We start from the raw sequence: 25,261 nt of genomic DNA on the forward strand, positions 1-25,261 counted from the left end.
TATGATGCATCACAGATTAATACTATAAGGCTAACAACACCTATTTAGCTGCATATGTTTTTTTTTTCATTGATGCTTTTTTTTACAGAAGACAGTGAGGGGATGATAGAAGAGGATCCCTCTGAGGGGTCAGTGTCAGAGAGTCCCTCACAGCACGTTGGGAGTGGTACCTCTACCAGACGTTTGAAGAGAGCAGCCACGGTAGCTAAGACACAGGTAGATAACAGTAGTTAAGACCACTTCACACAGGAAGGGTACACAGCGGACCCTTGGACATAATCCTAAAAAAATGTTCCCCAGGGTGGCGGTGGTTGTGACCTCTCACAGAAGGAGATAGGTGCAGAGCCCAAGAGACAGACCAGGCTGACTGACAGTCAGACACAGGGGAGTAGACAGACCAGACCAATGGAAGAAATCAGACCAAACGGACAGAATGACAACCAGGCACAGGAGAACAAACAGGTAAAGGGAGTGAACATCCTGAACACTTACACTTTTTGCGTAAAAACAGTGCGAGGCTAGATGGAGTGCCAGTCTGTTTGTGATGTCATGTCAAAGAGTGACAAGGAGAGGGCATGACAGCACAAACAGACTGGCACTCTGTCTAGTGAAAGGGTGCTTAAAGTCAACAGTAAACAAAGACTTCAATTGCAATTACATTAAATTATTGCTGGTCCCATGTTTTCAGGCCAGACAGAGCAGGGGTAACAACATACAGAATCAGGACACCAGTATACAGTTAAAGGGAACACCATAGAGATCCTATTCAATTAGGCTTGAATTCTGTGGGAAACATGCTCAACTCTCTCCACTTCCATAAAAACAGTGAAAGGGTGCTTGAAGTCAACAGTGAACAAAGATTTCAATAACCATAACATCAAGTGATTGCTGGTCCACTTTTTTCATTGTTAGGAGAACAGACAGACCAGGCAGACTGACAGTCAGAAGCAGGAGACCAGCGGACCAACCAGACAGACCAGGCAGACTGACAGTCAGAAGCAGGAGACCAGCGGACCAACCAGACAGACCAGGCAGACTGACAGTCAGAAGCAGGAGACCAGCGGACCAACCAGACAGACCAGGCAGACTGACAGCCAGAAGCAGGAGCCCAGTGGACCAACCAGACAGACCAGGCAGACTGACAGTCAGAAGCAGGAGACCAGCGGACCAACCAGACAGACCAGGCAGACTGACAGTCAGAAGCAGGAGACCAGCGGACCAACCAGACAGGCCAGGCAGACTGACAGCCAGAAGCAGGAGACCAGCGGACCAACCAGACAGACCAGGCAGACTGACAGCCAGAAGCAGGAGACCAGCGGACCAACCAGACAGACCAGGCAGACTGACAGCCAGAAGCTGGAGACCAGTGGACCAACCAAACAGACCAGGCAGACTGACAGCCAGAAGCAGGAGACCAGCGGACCAACCAGACAGACTGACAGTCAGAAGCAGGAGACCAGCGGACCAACCAGACAGACTGACAGCCAGAAGCAGGAGACCAGCGGACCAACCAGACAGACTGACAGCCAGAAGCAGGAGACCAGCGGACCAACCAGACAGACTGACAGTCAGAAGCAGGAGACCAGCGGACCAACCAGACAGACCAGGCAGACTGACAGTCAGAAGCAGGAAAATGGAGGTAATAGTTCCACCAGCAACAAGCCAGAACACTGAGAGGTAGGCATAGGATAATATTCACATGTAACCTAGAGAGGAACCAGGCACTCGGGTCCTCCTGGAGGGAGAGAGAGGGAGCGACCAAAGTTATCCCGGACAGGGCCAACCAGGAAGCAAATAACCCCACCCACTTTGCCAAAGCACAGCCCCCACACCACCAAAGGGTTATAAACAGCCCACTGACTTACCACCCTGAGACAGGGCCAAGTATAGCCCATGAAGATCTCCCCCATCGCACAAGCCTGGGTGGGCGCAAAACTGGACAGGAAGATCACGTCAGTCACTCAACCTACTCATGTCGAGTTTAGCGGGAAAAAAGCCTGACACAACGTGGGGACGGCATGTGGGAGCGCGATGGGGTCAGAGGTAGAGAATCCCAGTGGAGAGAGGGAAGCCAGCCAGGCAGAGACTGTAAGGATGGTTCGTCACTCCAGTGCCTTGCCGCTCACCTTTGCACCGCTGGGCCAGACTACACTCAATCATAGGACTAACGGAAGAGATGAGTCTTCAGTAAAGATGTAAAAAAAAAAAAATGAAAATGTAGCTCTATAGGAGAAAGCCCTGCCTCCAGCTGTTTACTTAGAAATTCTAGGAACAATAAAGAGGCCTGCTTCTTGTGACCGTAGCGTACGTGTAGGTATGTACGGCAGGACCAAATCAGAGAGATGGGTAGGAGCAAGCCCATGTAATGCTTTGTAGGTTAGCAGTAAAACCTTGAAATCAGCCCTTGCCTTAACAGGAAGCCAGTGTAGGGAGGCTAGCGCTGGAGTAATATGATCACATTTTTGGGGTTCTAGTCAAGATTCTAGCAGCCGTGTTTAGTTAGCACTAACTGAAGTTTATTTAGTGCTTTATCCAGGGAGCCGGAGAGTAGGGCAATGTAGTAGTTTAATCTAGAAGTCACAAAGCATTGGATTAGCTTTTCGGTATCCTTTTTTGGACCAAGTATTTCAGATATGTTCGTCAAAAGAAAGCTCAGGGTCCAGGGTAACGCAGAGGGTCCTTCACAGTTATATTTTAGATGACTATACAACCAGCGTGGGAAATAAAAGTTTAGTGGATTCAGCCACACCCGTTGTTGACAGGTGTATAATATCGAGCACACATACATGCAATCTCCATAGACAAGCATTGGCAGTAGAATGGCCTTACTGAAGAGCTCAGTGACTTTCAACGTGGCACTGTCATAGGATGTGTGTTGTTCGCCAAGCAGTGAAATGAACTTGAAAGTTTTTCACAAAATGTAAAATGGCGGACCTTATGGGTCCCTGAAGCAAATGTGTTCCTTGTGAGGAGAGGGACCTATGTACCGAATTTTATGACTTTAGGTCAAATAGCGCCACCATTTGACCAATCAGTGTCCTTTTGTAAATGCCTGATCTCCATGGCAAGACGCATCATTTACTCAAGTTTTGTCATAATCTGGCTAGTGCTCTCTGAGATAGTGCATGTGACTAAAGTGCAAACGGACAGAGACAGATTGTATGAAGAGGATGTAGTATGCATGAATGGGATAACAGATTCATGGCTGGATGACTGGATGGCTGGATGACTGGATGACTGGATGACTGGATGTATGAATAAGGTGCCTGTTTGGTGATGTTCTTGAGATGAACACTAGGTGGAGTCAGTATAGCAGCAATCAATCCACTTGTTTTCTGGGCCTGACCAGATATACAGTAAGCCTGTCTTCTGTGCCTAACCAGATATACAGTAAGCCTGTCTTCTGGGCCTAACCAGATATACAGTAAGCCTGTCTTCTGGGCCTAACCAGATATACAGTAAGCCTGTCATCTGGGCCAACCAGATATACAGTACGCCTGTCTTCTGGGCCTAACCAGATATACAGTAAGCCTGTCTTCTGGGCCTAACCAGATATACAGTAAGCCTGTCTTCTGGGCCTAACCAGATATACAGTAAGCCTGTCTTCTGGGCCTAACCAGATATACAGTAAGCCTGTCTTCTGGGCCTAACCAGAAATACAGTAAGCCTGTCTTCTGGGCCTAACCAGATATACAGTAAGCCTGTCTTCTGGGCCTAACCAGATATACAGTAAGCCTGTCTTCTGGGCCTAACCAGATATACAGTAAGCCTGTCTTCTGGGCCTAACCAAATATACAGTAAGGCTTTTTTGGACTCTTCTGTGATTACCATGGTTCCCAATTGGCACCCTGCCAGGTCAAGGGCCCCATAAGGCTCTAGTCAAAAGTCGGGTTCCCAATTGTTAAATCATTTCTGGAATGTCATGGAATTTTAAGATGTTAATTCCCAACTGGGATGTAATAAATTAATTTCTGCAATTTCATTGGAAAAAAAGTGAGGGAATTATTTTCTGGGGGCGGGGGCCAAGACACCACACACGATGGCACATAACAACAGACACACAGAACACCATGCATTTGATTTGCATAGTCACTTATTTTACAGCCTGACGCCATCGACTATTCGACAGCACTCGGAGCCATTCTACAGTAGCAACCAGCAAACATAATGCCTGGTATTGTTACTCTACATCTGGTGGTATAATTTGTTCAGGTTTACGAAGCTGTGAAATGTAGACAGGCATGTCCCAAATGCCACCCTATTCCCTATATAGGACTCAACTTAACCTTTGACCTGGACGGCCCATAGGAGGCCTGAGGCATAATGAGGGAAAGTGAATGTTGAGGGGAATGTGTGCCACCATTGACTCCAGTGTATGATAAAACATTCCTTGTCGTGTGTGCATATGCATCCTACAGCAGTAACAAGCAATGACCAGTGTTTTCCAGTCCCTAGGCCTGTGTGTTACAAAGACACAGGCATGAACACAAGCCTCCCACTCCCTGTCCAGCTCCCTACTTCAGATCCCATGTTTTAGTACCTGCTGTACTGGACCTTATTGAAAAGGTTCTGATTGTGTGGATGGCTGAGCATGGCTGTAAGCAGGGCTATACAACTGACATGCAGATAGCAGTGTATACATACATTTACAGGTACATTTAATGTATATGCAGCAGTGTTTCCCCTATCTTTGGATAGGCAGGGCGGGCCCCTGCTGCCGTTGATCTTTGTCCCCAATCTAAAATAGTTGGTTTCAATGTAAATGTTTTGGTTAAAGAGGCCTTGGATGTTGATTTGGGGGACTTGGCTGTCAGAGTAGCCTCCACAGTAGGGCCCACCTTGATTATGTCAATAGCTGAGTATCTATACTGTAAGGGTTAGAGTGTAAAGTTAGCTGAATCTACCTATACTGTAGGGTTAGGGTTAGCTGAGTCTATCTATATGGTAGGGTTAGAGTTAGCTGAATCTACCTATACTGTAGGGTTATAGTTAGCTGAATCTACCTATACTGTAGGGTTATAGTTAGCTGAGTCTATCTATATGGTAGGGTTAGAGTTAGCTGAATCTACCTATACTGTAGGGTTATAGTTAGCTGAATCTACCTATACTGTAGGGTTAGAGTTAGCTGAGTCTACCTATACTGTAAGGGTTAAGAGTGTAGAGTTAGCTGAGTCTATCTACACTGTAGAGTTAGGGTTAGCTGAGTCTACCTATACTGTAGAGTTAGGGTTAGCTGAGTCTATCTATACTTTATGGTTAGAGTTAGCTGAGTCTATCTATACTGTAAGGGTTAGAGTGTAAAGTTAGCTGAATCTACCTATACTGTAGGGTTATAGTTAGCTGAGTCTATCTATACGGTAGGGTTAGAGTTAGCTGAGTCTACCTATACTGTAAGGGTTAGAGTGTAAAGTTAGCTGAATCTACCTATACTGTAGGGTTATAGTTAGCTGAGTCTATCTATACTGTAGGGTTAGAGTTAGCTGAGTCTATCTATACTGTAAGGGTTAGAGTGTAAAGTTAGCTGAATCTACCTATACTGTAGGGTTATAGTTAGCTGAGTCTATCTATACTGTAGGGTTAGAGTTAGCTGAGTCTATCTATACTGTAAGGGTTAGAGTGTAAAGTTAGCTGAATCTACCTATACTGTAGGGTTATAGTTAGCTGAGTCTATCTATACTGTAGGGTTAGAGTTAGCTGAGTCTACCTATACTGTAAGGGTTAAGAGTGTAGATTTAGCTGAGTCTATCTACACTGTAGAGTTAGGGTTAGCTGAGTCTACCTATACTGTAGAGTTAGGGTTAGCTGAGTCTACCTATGCTGTAGAGTTAGGGTTAGCTGAGTCTACCTATACTTTATGGTTAGAGTTAGCTGAGTCTACCTATACTGTAGAGTTAGAGTTAGCTGAGTCTATCTACACTGTAGAGTTAGGGTTAGCTGAGTCTACCTATACTGTAGAGTTAGGGTTAGCTGAGTCTACCTATACTGTAGAGTTAGGGTTAGCTGAGTCTACCTATACTTTATGGTTAGAGTTAGCTGAGTCTACCTATACTGTAGAGTTAGGGTTAGCTGAGTCTACCTATACTTTATGGTTAGACTTAGCTGAGTCTATCTATACTGTAGGGTTAGAGTTAGCTGAGTCTACCTATACTGTAAGGGTTAGAGTGTAGATTTAGCTGAGTCTATCTCTACTGTAAGGGTTAGAGTTAGCTGAGTCTATCTATACTTTATGGTTAGAGTTAGCTGAGTCTACCTATACTGTAAGGGTTAGAGTTAGGGTTAGCTGAGTCTACCTATACTGTAAGGGTTAGAGTTAGGGTTATCTGAATCTTCCTATACTTTAAGGGTTAGGGTTAGTTGAGTCTACCTATACTGTAAGGGTTAGAGTTAGCTGAGTCTACCTATACTGTAAGGGTTAGAGTTAGGGTTAGCTGAATCTTCCTATACTTTAAGGGTTAGGTTTAGCTGAGTCTACCTATACTGTAAGGGTTAGAGTTAGCCCCTCTAGTAATTTCATAGGATCTCTATGATCTACCTATACTTTAGGGAGACACGTGATGTAAAAGCTTTTCTTCAACAATTAAAACGAGTTGACTATTTATGTATTGTACTAAACTAGTTAAATAATCACCTCCTTTGTAACGCACATCATTGAAGAGAAGTTTCAAATTAAATCATGCTGCCAGAATACAGTAAGCCCGAGGTTTATGGTAAATGTTGCACTGAACACTGTTTTTTCACCGCGTCGCCCTTCCTATGTTCTCCTCAGGTGTGAACCACGGTCAATCCCATAGCAGGCGGGGCATCACCCGTCTGAATGCACTCCACCGGAGGAACCGTTACGGGGAGACTCTACTCCACATTGCAGCCATGCAAGGAGACACCCAGTGGATCAGAGGCATGCTGTTGCTGGGCCCCGACATCAACATGGCCGACAACGCAGGTAAGACATTAGAGGAGGTTGGTGGGCAGAAATCTGTCACTTCAGTTAGTTTCAAATAACTTTATAGATACTCACACACAGGGCCTAAAATTAATTTTTTTAAATGTATTCTCGGAGCGCGCTGCCACGAGCAACAGTTTATATATCAAATGTATTTATATAGCTCTTCGTACATCAGCTGATATCTCAAAGTGCTGTACAGAAACCCAGCCTAAAACCCCAAACAGCAAGCAATGCAGGTGTAGAAGCACGGTGGCTAGGAAAAACTCCCTAGAAAGGCCAAAACCTAGGAAGAAACCTAGAGAGGAACCAGGCTATGTGGGGTGGCCAGTCCTCTTCTGGCTGTGCCGGGTGGAGATTATAACAGAACATGGTCAAGATGTTCAAATGTTCATAAATGACCAGCATGGTCGAATAATAATAAGGCAGAACAGTTGAAACTGGAGCAGCAGCACAGTCAGATGGACTGGGGACAGCAAGGAGTCATCATGTCAGGTATTCCTGGGGCATGGTCCTAGGGCTCAGGTCCTCCGAGAGAGAGAAAGAAAGAGAGAATTAGAGAGAGCATATGTGGGATGGCCAGTCCTCTTCTGGCTGTATATACAATAACATGACGTCCTTTAATTGCTTAACAGAATCTCCTCCTCTCGAACGGGACAAAGGGAACTTTAAAAGTTCATTCTGACCCCCCCCAGCACATAAACAGGACACACAACACAACTGAGTTAACTTTTGACCCCTCAACATTATCGATCACCACTTAGCTGACAGTTCTAATTAACAGAAAACCTAGGAATGCACTCACTGTCTTATCTAAAACACCTCAGAGCTCAGTTTCGTCGGTTCAACCATAGGTTAACTACCTTATCTGTTTACTTAATCCACAACCCATTCGCTTCTACCTAGTTGGAATGGTGTTCATTAACTTTAATTACTCCTTGTCCGTGTCACACAATCCCTTCTTATGAACTCATATTGTTAATCAGATATAATAAAACAGAGTATAAGTTTACTTAGTTACAGTTCCATTTAAAATGATTTGTTCAGTCATTTAATCATAATTTTCCTAACATAAATTAATCACACAAAGTCAAAAAACGATGAATCCTATATAGCCTATTCCACCTCGCGCTGCAACACTGCCTGGCTGGGGGCTGGATGTCCGTGAAGATCTGAGTGAAATATACATTTTTAGAAGCGCTGCTTACAGGCATAAAAGTTGGTCTAATTCACTTGAAACGAAAGTCAACTGAAGTGAGACGTTTTCCTTGTGTTTCTTGGCTATTTACCTTGTGTTGTTCACAAGCTAGTTCGTTTTTCACAGTTTGAGTTTCAACTGTTAGGGAAGAGAAGACAACGCTGCTACTTGTCAGACTTTATCTCACATGCACAAACATGAATCGAGAGTCCCATAACCAAGGTAACCTGCCGCCCTTAAAGGGACAGGTGAACATTTGTGTCTCATCTGTGATATTTTGGTTAAAAGACTCGGGTCACAAAAAATGAAATTAAGTTAAACAATATACCACATTACTTCTTACAGGTAATACATGTATTGTGTTAGAAATATTACAAAGCATGCATATCAATTTTTTTTGTGTGTTTTGTTGGTATAAATTTAGCAGAAGAAGAAAAAAATAGGCTGGTCGTAAAAAATCTGAGTGGCTGGTAGATTTTAAAATCTACCTGTCACATATGCTGGTGGACCAAAACGTTAATTTAGGCCCTGCTCACAAAGTACGCAGGTAAGACACTGGGCTGGAGGAGGTACATTTAGGGACACTGGACTGGAGGAGGTACATTTAGGGACACTGGACTGGAGGAGGTACATTTAGGGACACTGGACTGGAGGAGGTACATTTAGGGACACTGGACTGGAGGAGGTACATTTAGGGACACTGGACAGGAGGAGGTACATTTAGGGACACTGGACTGGAGGAGGTACATTTAGGGACACTGGACTGGAGGAGGTACATTTAGCGACACTGGACTGGAGGAGGTACATTTAGGGACACTGGACTGGAGGAGGTACATTTAGCGACACGACTGGAGGAGGTACATTTAGGGACACGACTGGAGGAGGTACATTTAGTGACACTGGACTGGAGGAGGTACATTTAGTGACACTGGACTGGAGGAGGTACATTTAGGGACACTGGACTGGAGGAGGTACATTTAGGGACACTGGACTGGAGGAGGTACATTTAGGGACACTGGACTGGAGGAGGTACATTTAGGGACACTGGACTGGAGGAGGTACATTTAGGGACACTGGACTGGGGGAGGTACATTTAGGGACACTGGACTGGAGGAGGTACATTTAGGGACACTGGACTGGAGGAGGTACATTTAGGGACACTGGACAGGAGGAGGTACATTTAGGGACACTGGACTGGAGGAGGTACATTTAGGGACACTGGACTGGAGGAGGTACATTTAGGGACACTGGACTGGAGGAGGTACATTTAGGGACACTGGACTGGAGGAGGTACATTTAGGGACACTGGACTGGAGGAGGTACATTTAGGGACACTGGACTGGAGGAGGTACATTTAGGGACACTGGACTGGAGGAGGTACATTTAGGGACACTGGACTGGAGGAGGTACATTTAGGGACACTGGACTGGAGGAGGTACATTTAGGGACACTGGACTGGAGGAGGTACATTTAGGGACACTGTTTCCTCTTTAGACTTTCATTGATATTTTTCTTTAGACTGAATGAATAGAATAGACATGTTTTGTTCATCGAAATGGACATCTGCCTTTTTTGCTGTCGGTCATTTCCTGTGTATAGTGATGCAGGAATGATGCAGGAATGAATTCACTCACCCTAAACAGACTTGAATAAAACAAGTAGGGCATCTCTCTATGCTGTGACCATCAGTCACCATCAGTTGCTTTATTGTTTCTCACAGGTTGGACTCCTCTTCACGAGGCAGTGTCCCACGGTCACTATGAGATCAGTAAGCACCTGATCCAGGCGGGAGCTCTGGTCAACTGTACTGGAGAAAATGGTACCACACCTCTACTTGATGCTGTAGTGCAGGGACACCTGCAGGTACATATATCATACTTTGTTCTTCTTCTTGGCACTGATGCCCTAGGCTTGCTTGTGTGTTTGTGCTGCATACACAGTGGGAAGAAAAAGTATGTGAACCCTTTGGAGTTACCTGGATTTCTGCATAAATTGGTCATACAATTTGATCTCGTCATCTAAGTCACAATAGACAAACACAGTTTGCTTAAACTAATAACACACAATTATAATTATTCATGTCTTTATTGAACACACCGTGTAAACATTCACAGTGCAGGGTGGGAAAAGTATGCGAATCCTTGGATTTAATAACTGGTTGACCCTCCTTTGGCAGCAATAACCTCAACCAAACGTTTTCTGTAATTGTGGATCAGACCTGCACAACGGTCAGGAGGAATTTGGTCCATTCCTTTTTACAAAACTGTTTCAGTTCAGCAATATTCTTGGGATGTCTGGTGTGAACCGCTCACTTGAGGTCATGCCACAGCATCTAAATCGGGTTGAGGTCAGGACTCTGTCTGGGCCACTCCAGAAGACATATTTTCTTCTGTTGAAGCCATTCTGTTGTTGATTTACTTCTGTGTTTTCGGTCGTTGTCCTGTTGCATCACCCAAATTCTGTTGAGCTTCAATTGGTGGAAAGATAGCCTAACATTCTCCTGTAAAATGTCTTGATAAACTTGGGAATTCATTTTTCCGTCAATGATAGCAAGCTGTCGAGGCCCTGAGGTGCTCACTCCACCATACTTGTTGTTGGGATGAGGTTTTGATGTTGGTGTGCTGTGCCTTTTTTTCTCCACACATAGTGTTGTGTGTTCTTTCCGAACAACTCAACTGTAGTTTTATCTGTCCACAGAATATTTTGCCAGTAGCGCTGTGGAACATCCAGGTTCACTTTTGCAAACTTCAGATGTGCAGCAATATTTTTTGGGGACAGCAGTGGCTTCTTCCGTGGTGTCCTCCCATGAGCACTATTTTTGTTTATTGTTTTACGTATTGTAGACTCATCAACCGAGATGTTAGCATGTTCCAGAGATTTCTGTAAGTCTTCAGCTGACACTCTAGGATTCTTCTTATCCTCGTTGAGCATTCTGCGCTGTGCTCTTGCAGTCATCTTTGCAGGACGGTCACTCCTAGGGAGAGTAGCAACAGTGCTGAACTTTCTCCATTTATAGACTATTTGTCTTACCGTGGACTGATGAGCATCAAGGCTTTTAGACATACTTTTGTAACCCCTTTCAGCTTCATGCAAGTCAACCATTCTTAATCAAAGGTCTTCTGAGATCTATTTTGTTTGCGTAGCAAACTCACATTTTGTGAGTGTTTTTTATAGGGCAAGGCAGCTTTAACCAACGTCTCCAATCTCGTCTCATTGAGCTGACTCCTGACTTCAATTAGCTTTTGGAGAAGTCATTAGCCTGGGGGTTCACATACTTTTTCCAACCTACACTGTGAATGTTTAAATGATGTATTCAATATAGACAAGATAAATGCAATAATTTGTGTGTTATTAGTTTAAAGCAAACTATGTTTGTCTATTGTTGTGACTTAGATGAAGATCAGATCAAATTGTAGGACCAATTTATGCAGAATTCCAGGTAGTTCCAAAGGGTTCACATACTTTTTCTTACCACTGTAAGATAATATTTGTTTTGCTTTGTGTGTCCCAGATAGCAGAGTTGCTGTTGAAGCACGGGGCAGACCCTCTACTGAAGAACAATGAAGGACAGACAGCCTATAGCAACACCACAGAACCCTGTCTGATCAAACTCATGGAGAAAAACATCCCCAATAACAAGAGAAAGGCACTAGCAGGTCTGGACCTTTCCATAACCAAGGGTGTCTCTGTCTTTATCCCAAATGGCACCCTATTCCCTATATAGTGCACTACTTTAGACCAGAGCCCTATTCCCTATATAGTGCACTACTTTAGACCAGAGCCCTATTCCCTATATAGTGCACTACTTTAGACCAGAGCCCTATTCCCTATATAGTGCACTACTTTAGACCAGGTGCCAAATTAAATAGGCCTACATGTTGTTCTCTCTGTGTGTCTCTTGTAGGAAGAAGCGTTGAGAGGTCAAGAGCAGGAGAACCCATGTAAGTTGTTGGTGGGGGGGGAAGGTGGCTGAGGTTTTACATAACTAGAAAGTCAAATTGTCATAGGCACATTTCATATCACTTAGGCTATACACATGGCTCAGTTGGTAGAGCTTGGCACTTGAAATGCCAGGGTTGTGGGTTCCATTCTTGCTGTGGCCACAACACGAAATGTGCATGCATGCTTACTAAAGTTGTGTCAGCTAAATGGCCTATTTTTATGTATTACACAACAAACCTGAAGTACATTATTAATGATTGATAAACATTTGTAGTGATTTATTTCACTCCCAACACACACAACAAACTAAGTCAACACAATGTCATATACTGTAAGTGCTCTAGCCATTGTAAATACTCTAGGTCTAAATAGGTCTGGGACAGGACTCTTCAACCCTGTTCCTGGAGAGCTACCCTCCTGTAGGTTTTTGCTCCAACCCTGTTCCTGGAGATCTACCCTCCTGTAGGTTTTCGCTCCAACCCTGTTCCTGGAGAGCTACCCTCCTGTTGGTTTTTGCTTCAACCCTGTTCCTGGACAGCTACCCTCCTGTAGGTTCTCTTTCTAACCCTGTTCCTGGAGAGCTACCCTCCTGTTGGTTTTCGCTCCAACCCTGTTCCTGGAGAGCTACCCTCCTGTTGGTTTTTGCTTCAACCCTGTTCCTGGACAGCTACCCTCCTGTAGGTTCTCTTTCTAACCCTGTTCCTGGAGAGCTACCCTCCTGTTGGTTTTCGCTCCAACCCTGTTCCTGGAGAGCTACCCTCCTGTTGGTTTTTGCTTCAACCCTGTTCCTGGACAGCTACCCTCCTGTAGGTTCTCTTTCTAACCCTGTTCCTGGAGAGCTACCCTCCTGTTGGTTTTCGCTCCAACCCTGTTCCTGGAGAGCTACCCTCCTGTTGGTTTTTGCTTCAACCCTGTTCCTGGACAGCTACCCTCCTGTAGGTTCTCTTTCTAACCCTGTTCCTGGAGAGCTACCCTCCTGTTGGTTTTCGCTCCAACCCTGTTCCTGGAGAGCTACCCTCCTGTAGGTTTTTGCTCCAACCCCAGTTATAACTAATCTGATTCAGTTTATTAATTCAAATAACATTTTATTTGTCACATGCGCCGAATACCGTGAAATGCTTACTTACAAGTCCTTAACTAACAATGCAGTTCAAGGAATAGAGTTAAAATAATATTTACTAAGTAAAGTAAATAAATAAAAAGTAACAATAAAGTAACAATAAAATAACAATAACGAGACTATATACAGGGGGTACCGGTACCGAGTCAATGTGTGGGGGTACAGGTTAGTCGAGGTAATTTGTACATGTACTGTAAGTGACTCTGTATAGATAATAAACAGTGAGTAGCAGCAGTGTAAAAACAAATGGGGGGGGGGGAGCATGTCGATGTAAATAGTCTGGGTGGCCATTTGATTAACTGTTCAGCAGTCTTATGGCTTGGGGGTAGAAGCTGGTAAGGAGCCTTTTGGATCTAGACTTGGCGCTCCGGTACCGCTTGCCGTGCGGTAGCAGAGAGAACCGTCTTATGACTTGGGTGACTGGAGTTTTTGACAATTTTTTGTGCCTTTCTCTGACACCACCTAGTATATAGGTCCTGGATGGCAGGAAGCTTGGTCCCAGTAGCGTACTGGGCCGTACTCACTACCCTCTGTAGCGCCTTATGGTCAGATGCTGGGCAGATGCCGTACCAGGCAGGGATGAAATGCAACCGGTCAGGATGCTCTCGATGGTGCAGACGACTGTCTTGGTGTGCTTGGACCATGATAGTTTGTTGGTGATGTGGACACCAAGGAACATAAAACTCTCGACCCGCTCGACTACAGCCCCGTCAATGTGAATTGGGGTGTTCAGCCCTCATTTTCTCGTAGTCCACGATCAGCTCCTTTGTCTTGCTCACGTTGAGGGAGAGGTTGTTGTACTGACACCACACTGCCAGGTCTCTGACCTCCCTAAAGGCTGTCTCATCGTTTTCGGTTGATCAGGCCTACCACCATTGTGTCGTCAGTAAACTTAATGATGGTGTTGGAGTCGTGCTTGGCCATGCAGTTGTGGGTGAACAGGGCGTACAGGAGGGGACTATGCACCCACCCCTGAGGGGCCCCCGTGTTGAGGATCAGCCTGGCAGATGTGTTGTTGCCTACCCTTACCACCTGGGGGCAGCCCGTCAGAGTCCTTAGCTTAGTGATGAGCTTTGTGGGCACTATGGTGTTGTAGTCAATGAACAGCATTCTCACATAGGTGTTCCTTTTGTCAAGGTGAGAAAGGGCAGTGTGGAGGGCGATTGAGATTGCGTCATCTGTGGATTTCTTAGGGCGGTATGCGAATTGGAGTGGTTCTAGGGTTTCTGGGATGAGGGTGTTGATGTGAGCCATGAACAGCCTTTCAAAGCACTTCATGGCTACCGACGTGAGTGCTATGGGGTGGTAGTCATTTAAGCAGGTTAGCTTCATTTTCTTCGGCACAGGGACTATGGTGGTCTGCTTGAAACGTGGGTATTACAGACACGGTCAGGGAGAGTTTGAAAATGTCAGTGAAGACACTTGCCAGTTGGTCAGCGCATGCTCTGAGTACACGTCCTGGTACACGTCCCGCAGCCTTGAGAATGTTGACCTGTTTAAAGGACTTGCTCACATCGGCTACGGAGAGCGTGATCACATAGTCGTCCAGAACAGCTGGTGCTCTCATGCATGCTTCCGTGTTGCTTGCCTCGAAGCGAGCATAAAAGGCATTTCGCTCGTCTGGTAGGCTCACGTCACAGGGCAGCTCGCGTCTGGGTTTCCTTTTGTAGTCCGTAATAGTTTGCAAGCCCTGCCACATTCAACGAGCGTCAGAGCGGTGTAGTAAGATTCAATCTTAGTCCTGTATTGATGCTTTGCCTGTTTGATTGTTCATCTGAGGGCATAGCGGAATTTCTTATTAGCGTCCGGATTAATGTCCTGTTCCTTGAATGCGGCAGCTCTAGCCTTTAGATTGGTGCGGATGTTGTCTGTAATCCAAGGCTTCTGGTTGAGATATGTACGTACGGTCACTGTGGGGACGATTTTGTCGATGCACTTATTAATGAAGCCGGTGACTAAGGTGGTATACTCCTCAATGCCATTGGATGAATCCCGGAACATATTCCAGTCTGTGCTAGCAAAACAGTCTTGTAGTGTAGCATCCGCGTCATCTGACAACTTACATATTGAGCGAGTCACTGGTACTTCCTGCTTTCGTTTTTGCTTGTAAGCAGGAATCAGGAGGATAGAATTATGGTCAGATTTACAAAATGGAGGGCGAGGGAAAGCTTTCTATGCGTCTCTGTGTGTGGAGTAAAGGTGGTCTTGAGTTTTTTTTCTTCTTTGGTTGCACATGTGACATGATGGTGGAAATGAGGTAAAATGGATTTACGTTTGCCTGCATTAAAGTCCACGGTCTTCGTGCCAGCATCGGTTTGTGGTGGTAAATAGACGTCAACGAAGAATATAGATGAAAACTCCCTTGGTAAATAGTGTGGTCTACAGCTTATCATGGGATACTCTACCTCGGGCGATCTATACCTTGAGACTTCCTTGATATTAGACATCGCGCACCAGCTGTTATTGACTAATAGACACACACCCCCGCCCCTCTTCTTACCAGACGTAACTGTTCAGTCCTGCTGATGCACGGAAACCCAGCCAACTGTATATTATCCGTGTCGTCGTTCAGCCACGACTCAGTGAAATATAAGATATTACAGTTTTTAATTTCACGTTGGTAGTATAGTCTCGAACGGAGCTCATCCAGTTTATTCTCCAGTGATTGCACGTTGGCCAATAGAACGAATGATAGAGGCGCATTACCCACTCGTCGATGAATTCTCACAAAGCACCCCAATCTCTGCCCCCTGTATTTCCGTCTTTACTTCACGTGAATGACAGGGATTTGGGCCTGGTCTCGGAGAAGCAGTATATCCTTTTCGAGGTTAGTAATCGGTGTTCTGATATCCAGAAGCTCTTTTCGGTCATAAGAGATTGTTGCAGCAACATTATGTACAAAATAAGTTACAAACAATATGAAAAAACACACAAAAAAGCACAGTTGGTTATGTGCCCGTAAAATATCAGCCATCCCCACTGGCGCTATTATATCAACCAGCTAATTACTAAAATCAGGTGTGCTAGATTAGGGTTTGAGTAAAAACCTACAGGACGGTAGCTCTCTAGGAACAGGGTTGGGAAGCCCTTGTCTGGGGTATATTAGCCTAATATCAGTTGTCTGTAAAGGAGACCGTTGAGGTCCGTGTCCGAGGGCACTGTGTCCAGGAACATCTCTGGGGGGTCCCAGAGCGGGCGGACCGTCACCCCTCTGAATATCCTCCACCGGAAGAACTGTTACGGGGAGACTCTACTCCACATTGCAGCCATTCAAGGAGACACCCAGGGGGTCAGAGACATGCTGTCACAGGGGCTCAACGTCAACATGCCCGATAATGCAGGTAAGACATATAGCAGCCATTTATACTGAACAAAAATATAAATGCAACTTGCAACAATTTCAACAATTTTACTGTGTTACAGTTCATAAATAAATTAATTAGGCCCTAATCTATGGATTTCACGTGATTGGGCATGGGAGGGCATAGGCCCACCCACTTGGGAGCCAGGTCCAGCCAATCAGAATATGTTTTTCCCTTTCCCAAATCTTTGGAAGGAGTTGAAAGTCCGTGTTGCCCAGCAACACCCCCAAAATATCAGTGCTCTAGAGGAGATCTGCATGGAGGAATGGGCCAAAATACCAGCAACAGTGTGTGAAAACCTTGTGAAGACTTACAGAAAACGTTTGACCTCTGTCATTGCCAACAAAGGGTATACAACAAAGTATTGAGATAAACTTTTGTTATTGACCAAATACTTATTTTCCACCATAATTTGCAATAAATTCATTAAAAATCCTACAGTGTGATTTTCTGGATTTTATTTTCTCATTTTGTCTTGTCATAGTTGAAGTGTACCTATGATGAAAATTACAGGCCTCTCTCATCTTTTTAAGTGGGAGAACTTGCACAATTGGTGGCTGACTAAATACTTTTTTGCCCCACTGTACATATAGGGGCGGCAGGTAGCCTTGGACTAGTAACCGAAAGGTTGTAAGTTCGAATCCCTGAGCAGACATTCTGACAAGGTACAAATCTGTTGTTCTGCCCCTGAACAAGAATTTGTTCTTAGCTGACTTGCCTAGTTAAATAAAGGTTATATATAACTGTCCGAGGGGCTGGTTTCAGATAGTCCCGCAGGTGAAAAAGCCAGATGTGGAGCTCCTGGGCTGGTTTGTTACATGTGGTCTGCGGTTGTGAGGCCATTTGAATGTACTGCCAAATTCTCTAAAACGACAGGCAGCTTATGGTAGAGAAATTAACATTCAATTCTAAGGCAACAGCTCTGGTGGACATTCCTGCATTTGTGGAATTGTTTTGTGTGAAAAAACTGCACAGTTGCCTTTTATTGTCCCCAGCACAAGGTGCACCTGTGTAATGATCATGCTGTTTAATCAGCTTCTTGATATGCCACACCTGTCCGGATCATCTTGGCAAAGGAGAAATGCTAAGTAACAGGGATGTAAACACATTTCTGCGCAAAATATGAGAGAAATAATATTTTAATGAATGTGGAACATTTCTGGAATCTTGTATTTCTGCTCATGAAGCATGGGACCAACATTTTACATGTTGCATTTATATTTTTGTTCATTATAGATACTCACACACAGCACTTCAATAATATTCCAACTAGTACAGTGATTTTACACTGCTAAGACTTAATAATATTGTACATTTATGGCGTGTTAACAGTTATGAAAATATATATATATATATTATTACTGCTTTGCTCCTAGAGTACACTTACAACAGGTCAACATTCTGCCAGTCCACCCATTATGCTAACATTGACTTAAATGGGCACTCCTTTTCTATTCAGTATTTCTCAATGTGTACAGTATTAGTGACTCATAATGGAAGGCTCAATCAACAAGTGACCAGGTTTTCCCACATGAGAAAATACTACAGTTTACTATAGAGTACTACAGTACTTCTACAGTACTTCGATAGAAAATGGTAGTATACTGTAGAATACTATACTACACAGTGTTGAATCCCTCATGTGTAGTACTTACTGTAGATTGTTGTAGAATACCATAGAATACGATAGTATTATCTGCAACACTAGTAAATAGTACAGTAATTTCAGCAGAAACACTGCAGTCCACCAAAACCCTACACTTTTTTAACTATAGTAAACACTAAACTATTTCATTTGCTTATACCCTGCCCATTCCCCTCCCCCATATTGCAATTTGTGCCACCCATAACTGGTAAACCTACATGCCAAGTATAGACCATATTGTGTTCCCTACAGGTTATAGAAAAGAGCAGAAGCTCTGAACTATCAGACCTACCTACCATGAAACATTTGCTCTTCTGCCTGCCTGTTATGGAATATATTGTGTTTCCTACAGGTTATAGAAAAGAGCAGACGCTCTGAACTATCAGACCCCAGCCCTGCCTACCTACCTACACTACCGTTCAAAAGTTTGGGGTCACTTAGAAATGTCCTTGTTTTCTATGAAAACATACATGAAATGAGTTGCAGAATTAATAGGAAATACAGTCACGATGTTGACAAGGTTCTAAATCATGATTTTTAATTTAAATAATAATTGTGTCCTTCAAACTGCTTTCGTCAAAGAATCCTCCATTTGCCTCAATCACAGCCTTGCAGACCTTTGGCATTCTAGTTGTCAATTTGTTGAGGTAATCTGAAGAGATTTCACCCCATGCTTCCTGAAGCACCTCCCACAAGTTGAATTGGCTTGATGGGCACTTCTTACGTGCCATACGGTCAGGCTGCTCCCACAACAGCTCAATAGGGTTGAGATCCAGTGACTTTGCTGGCCACTCCATTATAGACAGAATACCAGCTGACTGCTTCTTCCCTAAATAGTTATTGCATAGTTTGGAGCTGTGCTTTGGGTCATTGTCCAGTTGTAGGAGGGAATTGGCTCCAATTAAGCGCCGTCCACAGGGTTTGTCATGGCGTTGCAAAATGGAGTGATAGTCTTCCTTCTTCAAGATCCCTTTTACCCTGTACAAATCTCCCACTTCACCACCACCATAGCACCAGCAGAAGATCACATTGCCTCCACCATGCTTGACAGATGGCGTCAAGCACTCCTCCAGCATCTTTTCATTTTTTCTGCATCTCACAAATGTTCTTTGTGATGCGAACACCTCTAACTTAGATTAGTCTGTCCATAACACTTTTTGCCAATCTTTCTCTGTCCAGTGTCTGTGTTATTTTGCACATCTTAATCTTTTATTTTTATTGGCCAGTCTGAGATATGTATTTTTCTTTGCAACTCTGCCTAGAAGACCAGCATCCCGGAGTCGACTCTTCACTGTTGACGTTGAGACCGGTGTTTTGTGGGTACTATTTAATGAAGCTGCCAGTTGAGGACTTGTGAGGCATCTGTTTCTCAAACTAGACACTAATGTACTTGTCCTCTTGCTCAGTTGTGCACCGGGGCCTCCCACTCCTCTTTCTATTCTGGTTAGTTTGCGCTGTTCTGGGAAGGGAGTAGTACACAGCGTTGTACGAGATCTTCAGTTTCTTGGCAATTTCTTGCAAGGAATATCCTTCATTTCTCAGAACAAGAACAGACTGACGAGTTTCAGAGGAAAATGCTTTGTTTCTGGCCATTTTGAGCCTGTAATCGAACCCACAAATGCTGATGCTCCAGATACTCAACTAGTCTAAAGAAGGCCAGTTTTATTGCTTCTTTAATCAGCATAACAGTTTTCAGCTGTGCTAACATCATTGCAAAATGATTTGCTAATGTTCAATTAGCCTTTTAAAATGATAAACTTTGATTAGCTAACACAACGTGCCATTGGAACACAGGAGTGATGGTTTCTGATTAATGGGCTTCTGTGCGCCTATGTAGATATTCCATAAAAAAATCAGCTGTTTAGTGTACTACAGTCCTCAAAAACACTACAGTAAATACTACAGTCCTCAAAAACACTACATTAAATACTACAGGATACATCAATCCGAAAAAACGAGATGAATTACTATAGTGTATACTACAGTTTTGTATACTACAGTAGTATATACTACAGTATTGTAAGGTACTGGGTGTCGTGAGTGTGACGTCAGGCGCAGGAAAACAGAGAGTTCAATATCGTGCTCTTTTAATGCACACACTGGGTGCTCAAACCAAAATGCCCCAGACACGGGGAACGAAAACAGTCCAGCACTATACACAGACATAAACCAACACGTTCGTCTGTATCAAACACCAGGGTTACAATAATCAATAAAGCCCAACTAATTACAACAAACTCAAAACAGGTGTAATCAATAAACACATAAGGAGGGGGAGAAAATAATCAGTGGCAGCTAGTAGGACGACGACCGCCGAGCGCCACCCGAACGGGAAGGGGAGCCACCTTCGATCGGAGTTGTGACAAGTATACTATGGAAAATACTACAGTATTCACTGTAATGTTCTTGCGGAATACTAAAGTAAAGTCCGCAAAAAACACTACAGGGAATACTATAGTATTTATACCATAGTATACTATAGTATTTAAAATAAAACATTTGTCTGTTTTCTCATGCAGGTTGGACTCCTCTTCACGAGGCAGTGTCCCACGGTCACTATGAGATCAGTAAGCACCTGATCCAGGCAGGAGCTCTGGTCAACTGTACTGGAGAAAATGGAACCACACCTCTACTTGATGCTGTAGTGCAGGGACACCTGCAGGTACATCTATGTCTGTGTGTGTGTCACTATAAACCACGCCCACCTACATCCAAATCAAGTACAGAATCACTGATGGCCTTTAGCACCCAGACTAGTTTCAGTGTGTATGCATGTTTGTGTGAAAGAGAAAGACTGAGCAATTGTGTGCGTGTGTGAGAGAATTTGTGTTTGTGTGCTCTAGAGCTGGCCAATACCGACAAAAATCCATATCGCAATAAATTGACTGAATTATTATTATTATTATCACGATAAAATTAATTAAACGATAAGATTCATAAAACTACTATTACTGCTTTGAATGTTGTACCTATCAATTGTCCTATTAACAATCACCTATATTAGCAAACTTATTTCATTTCAAACTTCACATTTCTCTATTAGGACCCTAGTCATAGGTTGCACCTCCGGCACTCGGTCTCGTCATGTCATTGTTATGAACGTTCTCAAGCCTCCCTCTACCAGCCGCACAATAGTGATGCCCTGAAGTCATGATAAGCCCAGTCATTCTGGACGGAGGCTAACGATTGTTTAGTATAAATTACTCTAATAGTGCTTGTCAATACTATGACATTACTAACATAGTCAAATATTTAGTAGGAAACAACTTTGCCAGCAGATCACCGACCATTTCGAATCCCACCGTACCTTCTCCACCAATATAATTTACAGCCCATCTGTAAATAGCACACCCAACTACCTCATCCCCATATTGTTATTTATCCTCTTGCTCTTTTGCACCCCAGTATCCCTACTTGCACATCTGTCACTCCAGTGTTAATGCTAAATTGTAATTATTTTGCCTCTATGGCCTATTTATTGCCTTTACCTCCCTCCTCTTCTACATTTGCACACACTGTACATAGATTTTTCTATTGTGTTTATTGACTGTACGTTTGTTTATGTGTAACTCTTTGTTGTTTTTGTCCCACTGCTTTGCTTTATCTTGGCCAAGTCGCAGTTGTAAATGAGAACTTGTTCTCAACTGGCCTAACTACCTGGTTAAATAAAAAAATAAGATATTATCATGTCGTCAAATTTACTTTAGACAGATGCCAATGTTGTCATTAGCTAGCAAAGTTAGTAAAAAAAAAATGCTAGCAATGCTAACTTTAGTTAGCTAAAATCTGTTGTACTCCCCTCAACCTTAGCTAACTAGCTAACGTTACGAAACATGCAACCCATGAATTGGTTATTTATTGTAATGAACGATATCAGCAAAATGTCCATGATAAGTGGTCAGTTTGGTCGGTGTCAAAAAAAATGTGGTTTATCGGCCCAGCTCTGTGTTTGCACGTGTGAGTGTTACCTCTGTAAATACATACTAGGTCAGCTAGGTCAGCTGTGGTTTGCTTTGTGTATCACAGATAGCAGAGTTGCTGTTGAAGCACGGGGCAGACCCTCTACTGAAGACCAACAACGGACAGACAGCCTTTAGCAACACCACAGAACCCTCTCTGATTAAACTCTTGGAGAAAAACATCCCCAATAACAAGAGAAAGGCACTAGCAGGTCCATAAACAAAGACATGTTATTCTGCTGTTTCTTTGGTTTAGGTTTCTACCAAATGTTTTGCTGTTGTCTATATTATTTCATGATAAAGTTATATTGTTCTAGGCTTGGGTGAGTTTCCTAAAAGCTTTGTAACACTGTCATTTTTGGTCCAGTGACAAGGTGATCTTAGTCCTACAAAGCTTCCAGGAAACTCTCACCCGTCTCGTTCTGTTCTGTTTATCCTAGCACCAACAAAACGACCTGCAGACGCGTCCCAACTCAGCCCGTCCCAAAGTGGAACAGGGAGGAAGCTCAGGAAGTTACCAGTTCAGGCAGATCAGACCAGCACTGACCAGGAGAGATACCAGCAGAGACGCACAACAACCAGGTCTGAAACCAGCAACACTGACCAGCAGAGACGCACAACAACCAGGTCTGAAACCTGCAACACTGACCAACAGAGACGCACAACAACCAGGTCTGAAACCAGCAACACTGACCAGCAGAGACGCACAACAACCAGATCTGAAACCAGCAACACTGACCAGCAGAGACGCACAACAACCAGGTCTGAAACCAGCAACACTGACCAGCAGAGACGCACAACAACCAGGTCTGAAACCAGCAACACTGACCTGCAGAGACGCACAACAACCAGGTCTGAAACCAGCAACACTGACCAGCAGAGACGCACAACAACCAGGTCTGAAACCAGCAACACTGACCAGCAGAGACGCACAACAACCAGGTCTGAAACCAGCAACACTGACCAGCAGAGACGCACACCAACCAGGTCTGAAACCTGCAACACTGAACAGCAGAGAGACACAACAACCAGGTCTGAAGCCAGCAACACTGAACAGCAGAGAGACACAACAACCAGGTCTGAAACCAGCAACACTGACCAGCAGAGACGCACAACAACCAGGTCTGAAACCAGCAACACTGACCAGCAGAGACGCACAACAACCAGGTCTGAAACCAGCAACACTGACCAGCAGAGAGACACAACAACCAGGTCTGAAACCAGCAACACTGACCAGCAGAGACGGACAACAACCAGGTCTGAAACCAGCAACACTGACCAGCAGAGAGACACAACAACCAGGTCTGATACCAGCAACACTGACCAGCAGAGACGGACGACAACCAGGTCTGAAACCTACAACACTGACCAGCAGAGAGACACAACAACCTCTACTAAAGGTATTTGAACCAGGTGTCTGCGTGTCTCTGTGAAAACTGTCATGTCTATGTATGGCTATAGTAGTGATGTAGGGCTGTAGTGCTGTAGGGCTATAGTGATGTAGGGCTGTAGTGTTGTTGGGCTGTAGTTCTGCTGTAGTGATGTAGGGCTGTAGTGATGTAGGGCTGTAGGTTGGGCTGTAGTGATGTAGGGCTGTAGGTTGGGCTGTAGTGATGTAGGGCTTTAGGTTGGGCTGTAGTGATGTAGGGCTGTAGGTTGGGCTGTAGCGATGTAGGGCTTTAGTGATTTTGGGCTGTAGTGATGTAGGGCTGTAGGTTGGGCTGTAGTGATGTAGGGCTGTAGGTTGGGCTGTAGTGATGTAGGGCTGTAGTTCTGCTGTAGTGATGTAGGGCTGTAGTGCTGCTGTAGGGCTGTGGTGCTGCTGTAGGGCTGTAGTGATGTAGGGCTGTAGTGATGTAGAGCTGTAGTGCCGCTGTAGTGATGCTGTAGTGCTGCTGTAGGGCTGTAGTGCTGCTGTAGGGCTGTAGTGCTGTAGGTTGGGCTGTAGTGATGTAGGGCTGTAGGTTGGGCTGTAGTGATGTAGGGCTGTAGTTCTGCTGTAGTGATGTAGGGCTGTAGTGATGTAGGGCTGTAGTGATGTAGGGCTGTAGTGCTGCAGTAGGGCTGTGGTGCTGCTGTAGTGCCGCTGTAGGGCTGTAGTGATGTAGAGCTGTAGTGATGTAGGGCTGTAGTGCCGCTGTAGTGATGCTGTAGGGCTGTTGTGCTGCTGTAGGGCTGTAGTGCTGATGTAGGGCTGCTGTAGTGCTGCTGTAGGGCTGTAGTGCTGTTGTAGGGCTGTAGTGCTGCTGTAGGGCTGTAGTGCTGCTGTAGTGCTGCTGTAGTGATGTAGTGCTGCTGTAGTGATGTAGGGCTGTAGTGATGTAGGGCTGTAGTGCTGCTGTAGGGCTGTAGTGCTGCTGTAGTGATGTAGGGCTGTAGTGATGTAGAGCTGTAGTGATGTAGGGCTGTAGTGCTGATGTAGGGCTGCTGTAGTGCTGCTGTAGGGCTGTAGTGCTGTTGTAGAGCTGTAGTGCTGCTGTAGGGCTGTAGTGCTGCTGTAGTGATGTAGTGCTGCTGTAGTGATGTAGGGCTGTAGTGATGTAGGGCTGTAGTGCTGCTGTAGTGATGTAGGGCTGTAGTGCTGCTGTAGTTATGTAGGGCTGTAGTGCTGCTGTAGTTATGTAGGGCTGTAGTGCTGCTGTAGTGCTGCTGTTGTGCTGCTGTAGTGATGTTGGGCTGTAGTGATGTAGGGCTGTAGTTCTGCTGTAGTGATGTAGGGCTGTAGTGATGTAGGGCTGTAGTTCTGCTGTAGTGATGTAGGGCTGTAGTGCTGCTGTAGTGCTGCTGTTGTGCTGCTGTAGTGATGTAGGGCTGTAGTGCTGCTGTAGGGCTGTAGCAGTGTTGTAAAGTACTTTAGTAAAAATACTTTTAAGTAATACTTATTGTTTTTTGGGGTATCTGTACTTTAATTTACTATTTATATTTTCAACAACTTTTACTCCACTACATTCCTAAAGAAAATGTATTTTTACTCCTTACGTTTTCTCTGACACCCAAAAGTACTGGTTACATTTTCAATGTTAAGCAGGAATGGAAAAAGGTCCAATTCACAAGAGAACATCCCTGGTCATCCCTTCTGCCTCTGATCTGATGGA

General features: G+C 44.4%; 2 protein-coding genes across 2 annotated transcripts; both read left to right on the forward strand.

Annotated features, from left to right (window-relative positions):
* The first annotated feature begins 102 nt into the window (after window positions 1-102).
* LOC110535120 (uncharacterized) lies at window positions 103-16,662 on the forward strand. Its single transcript, XM_090189076.1, has 8 exons — window positions 103-216; window positions 301-462; window positions 913-1,639; window positions 6,767-6,940; window positions 9,859-10,001; window positions 11,650-11,794; window positions 12,043-12,079; window positions 16,330-16,662. Exons 1-8 carry the CDS (start codon window positions 103-105, stop codon window positions 16,568-16,570), a joined length of 1,743 nt encoding a protein of 580 aa, XP_090045202.1. The 3' UTR covers window positions 16,571-16,662.
* A 2,254-nt stretch (window positions 16,663-18,916) lies between these two features.
* On the forward strand, window positions 18,917-23,817 carry LOC149979882 (uncharacterized). The gene is made up of 4 exons (XM_090189077.1): window positions 18,917-18,941; window positions 20,727-20,869; window positions 22,234-22,378; window positions 22,607-23,817. Exons 1-4 carry the CDS (start codon window positions 18,917-18,919, stop codon window positions 23,572-23,574), a joined length of 1,281 nt encoding a protein of 426 aa, XP_090045203.1. The 3' UTR covers window positions 23,575-23,817.
* Window positions 23,818-25,261: the final 1,444 nt, after the last annotated feature.

This window comes from Oncorhynchus mykiss, chromosome 11, assembly GCF_057628025.1.
Source record: "Oncorhynchus mykiss isolate SJ-2025 chromosome 11, ASM5762802v1, whole genome shotgun sequence".
Lineage (NCBI taxonomy): Eukaryota > Metazoa > Chordata > Actinopteri > Salmoniformes > Salmonidae > Oncorhynchus > Oncorhynchus mykiss.

What these genes read in the sequence shown, in the direction of transcription:
- LOC110535120 (XM_090189076.1), top strand. Translation starts at nt 103, where the DNA reads ATGATAGAAGAGGATCCCTCTGAGGGGTCAGTGTCAGAGAGTCCCTCA. An exon ending in CCACGGTAGCTAAGACACAG is followed by an intron (nt 217 to 300) that starts GTAGATAACAGT and finishes AATGTTCCCCAG; the next exon opens with GGTGGCGGTGGTTGTGACCT. An exon ending in TAGTGCAGGGACACCTGCAG is followed by an intron (nt 10,002 to 11,649) that starts GTACATATATCA and finishes TGTGTGTCCCAG; the next exon opens with ATAGCAGAGTTGCTGTTGAA.
- LOC149979882 (XM_090189077.1), top strand. Translation starts at nt 18,917, where the DNA reads ATGGGCACTTCTTACGTGCCATACG. An exon ending in CACTTCTTACGTGCCATACG is followed by an intron (nt 18,942 to 20,726) that starts GTCAGGCTGCTC and finishes TTTCTCATGCAG; the next exon opens with GTTGGACTCCTCTTCACGAG. An exon ending in TAGTGCAGGGACACCTGCAG is followed by an intron (nt 20,870 to 22,233) that starts GTACATCTATGT and finishes TGTGTATCACAG; the next exon opens with ATAGCAGAGTTGCTGTTGAA.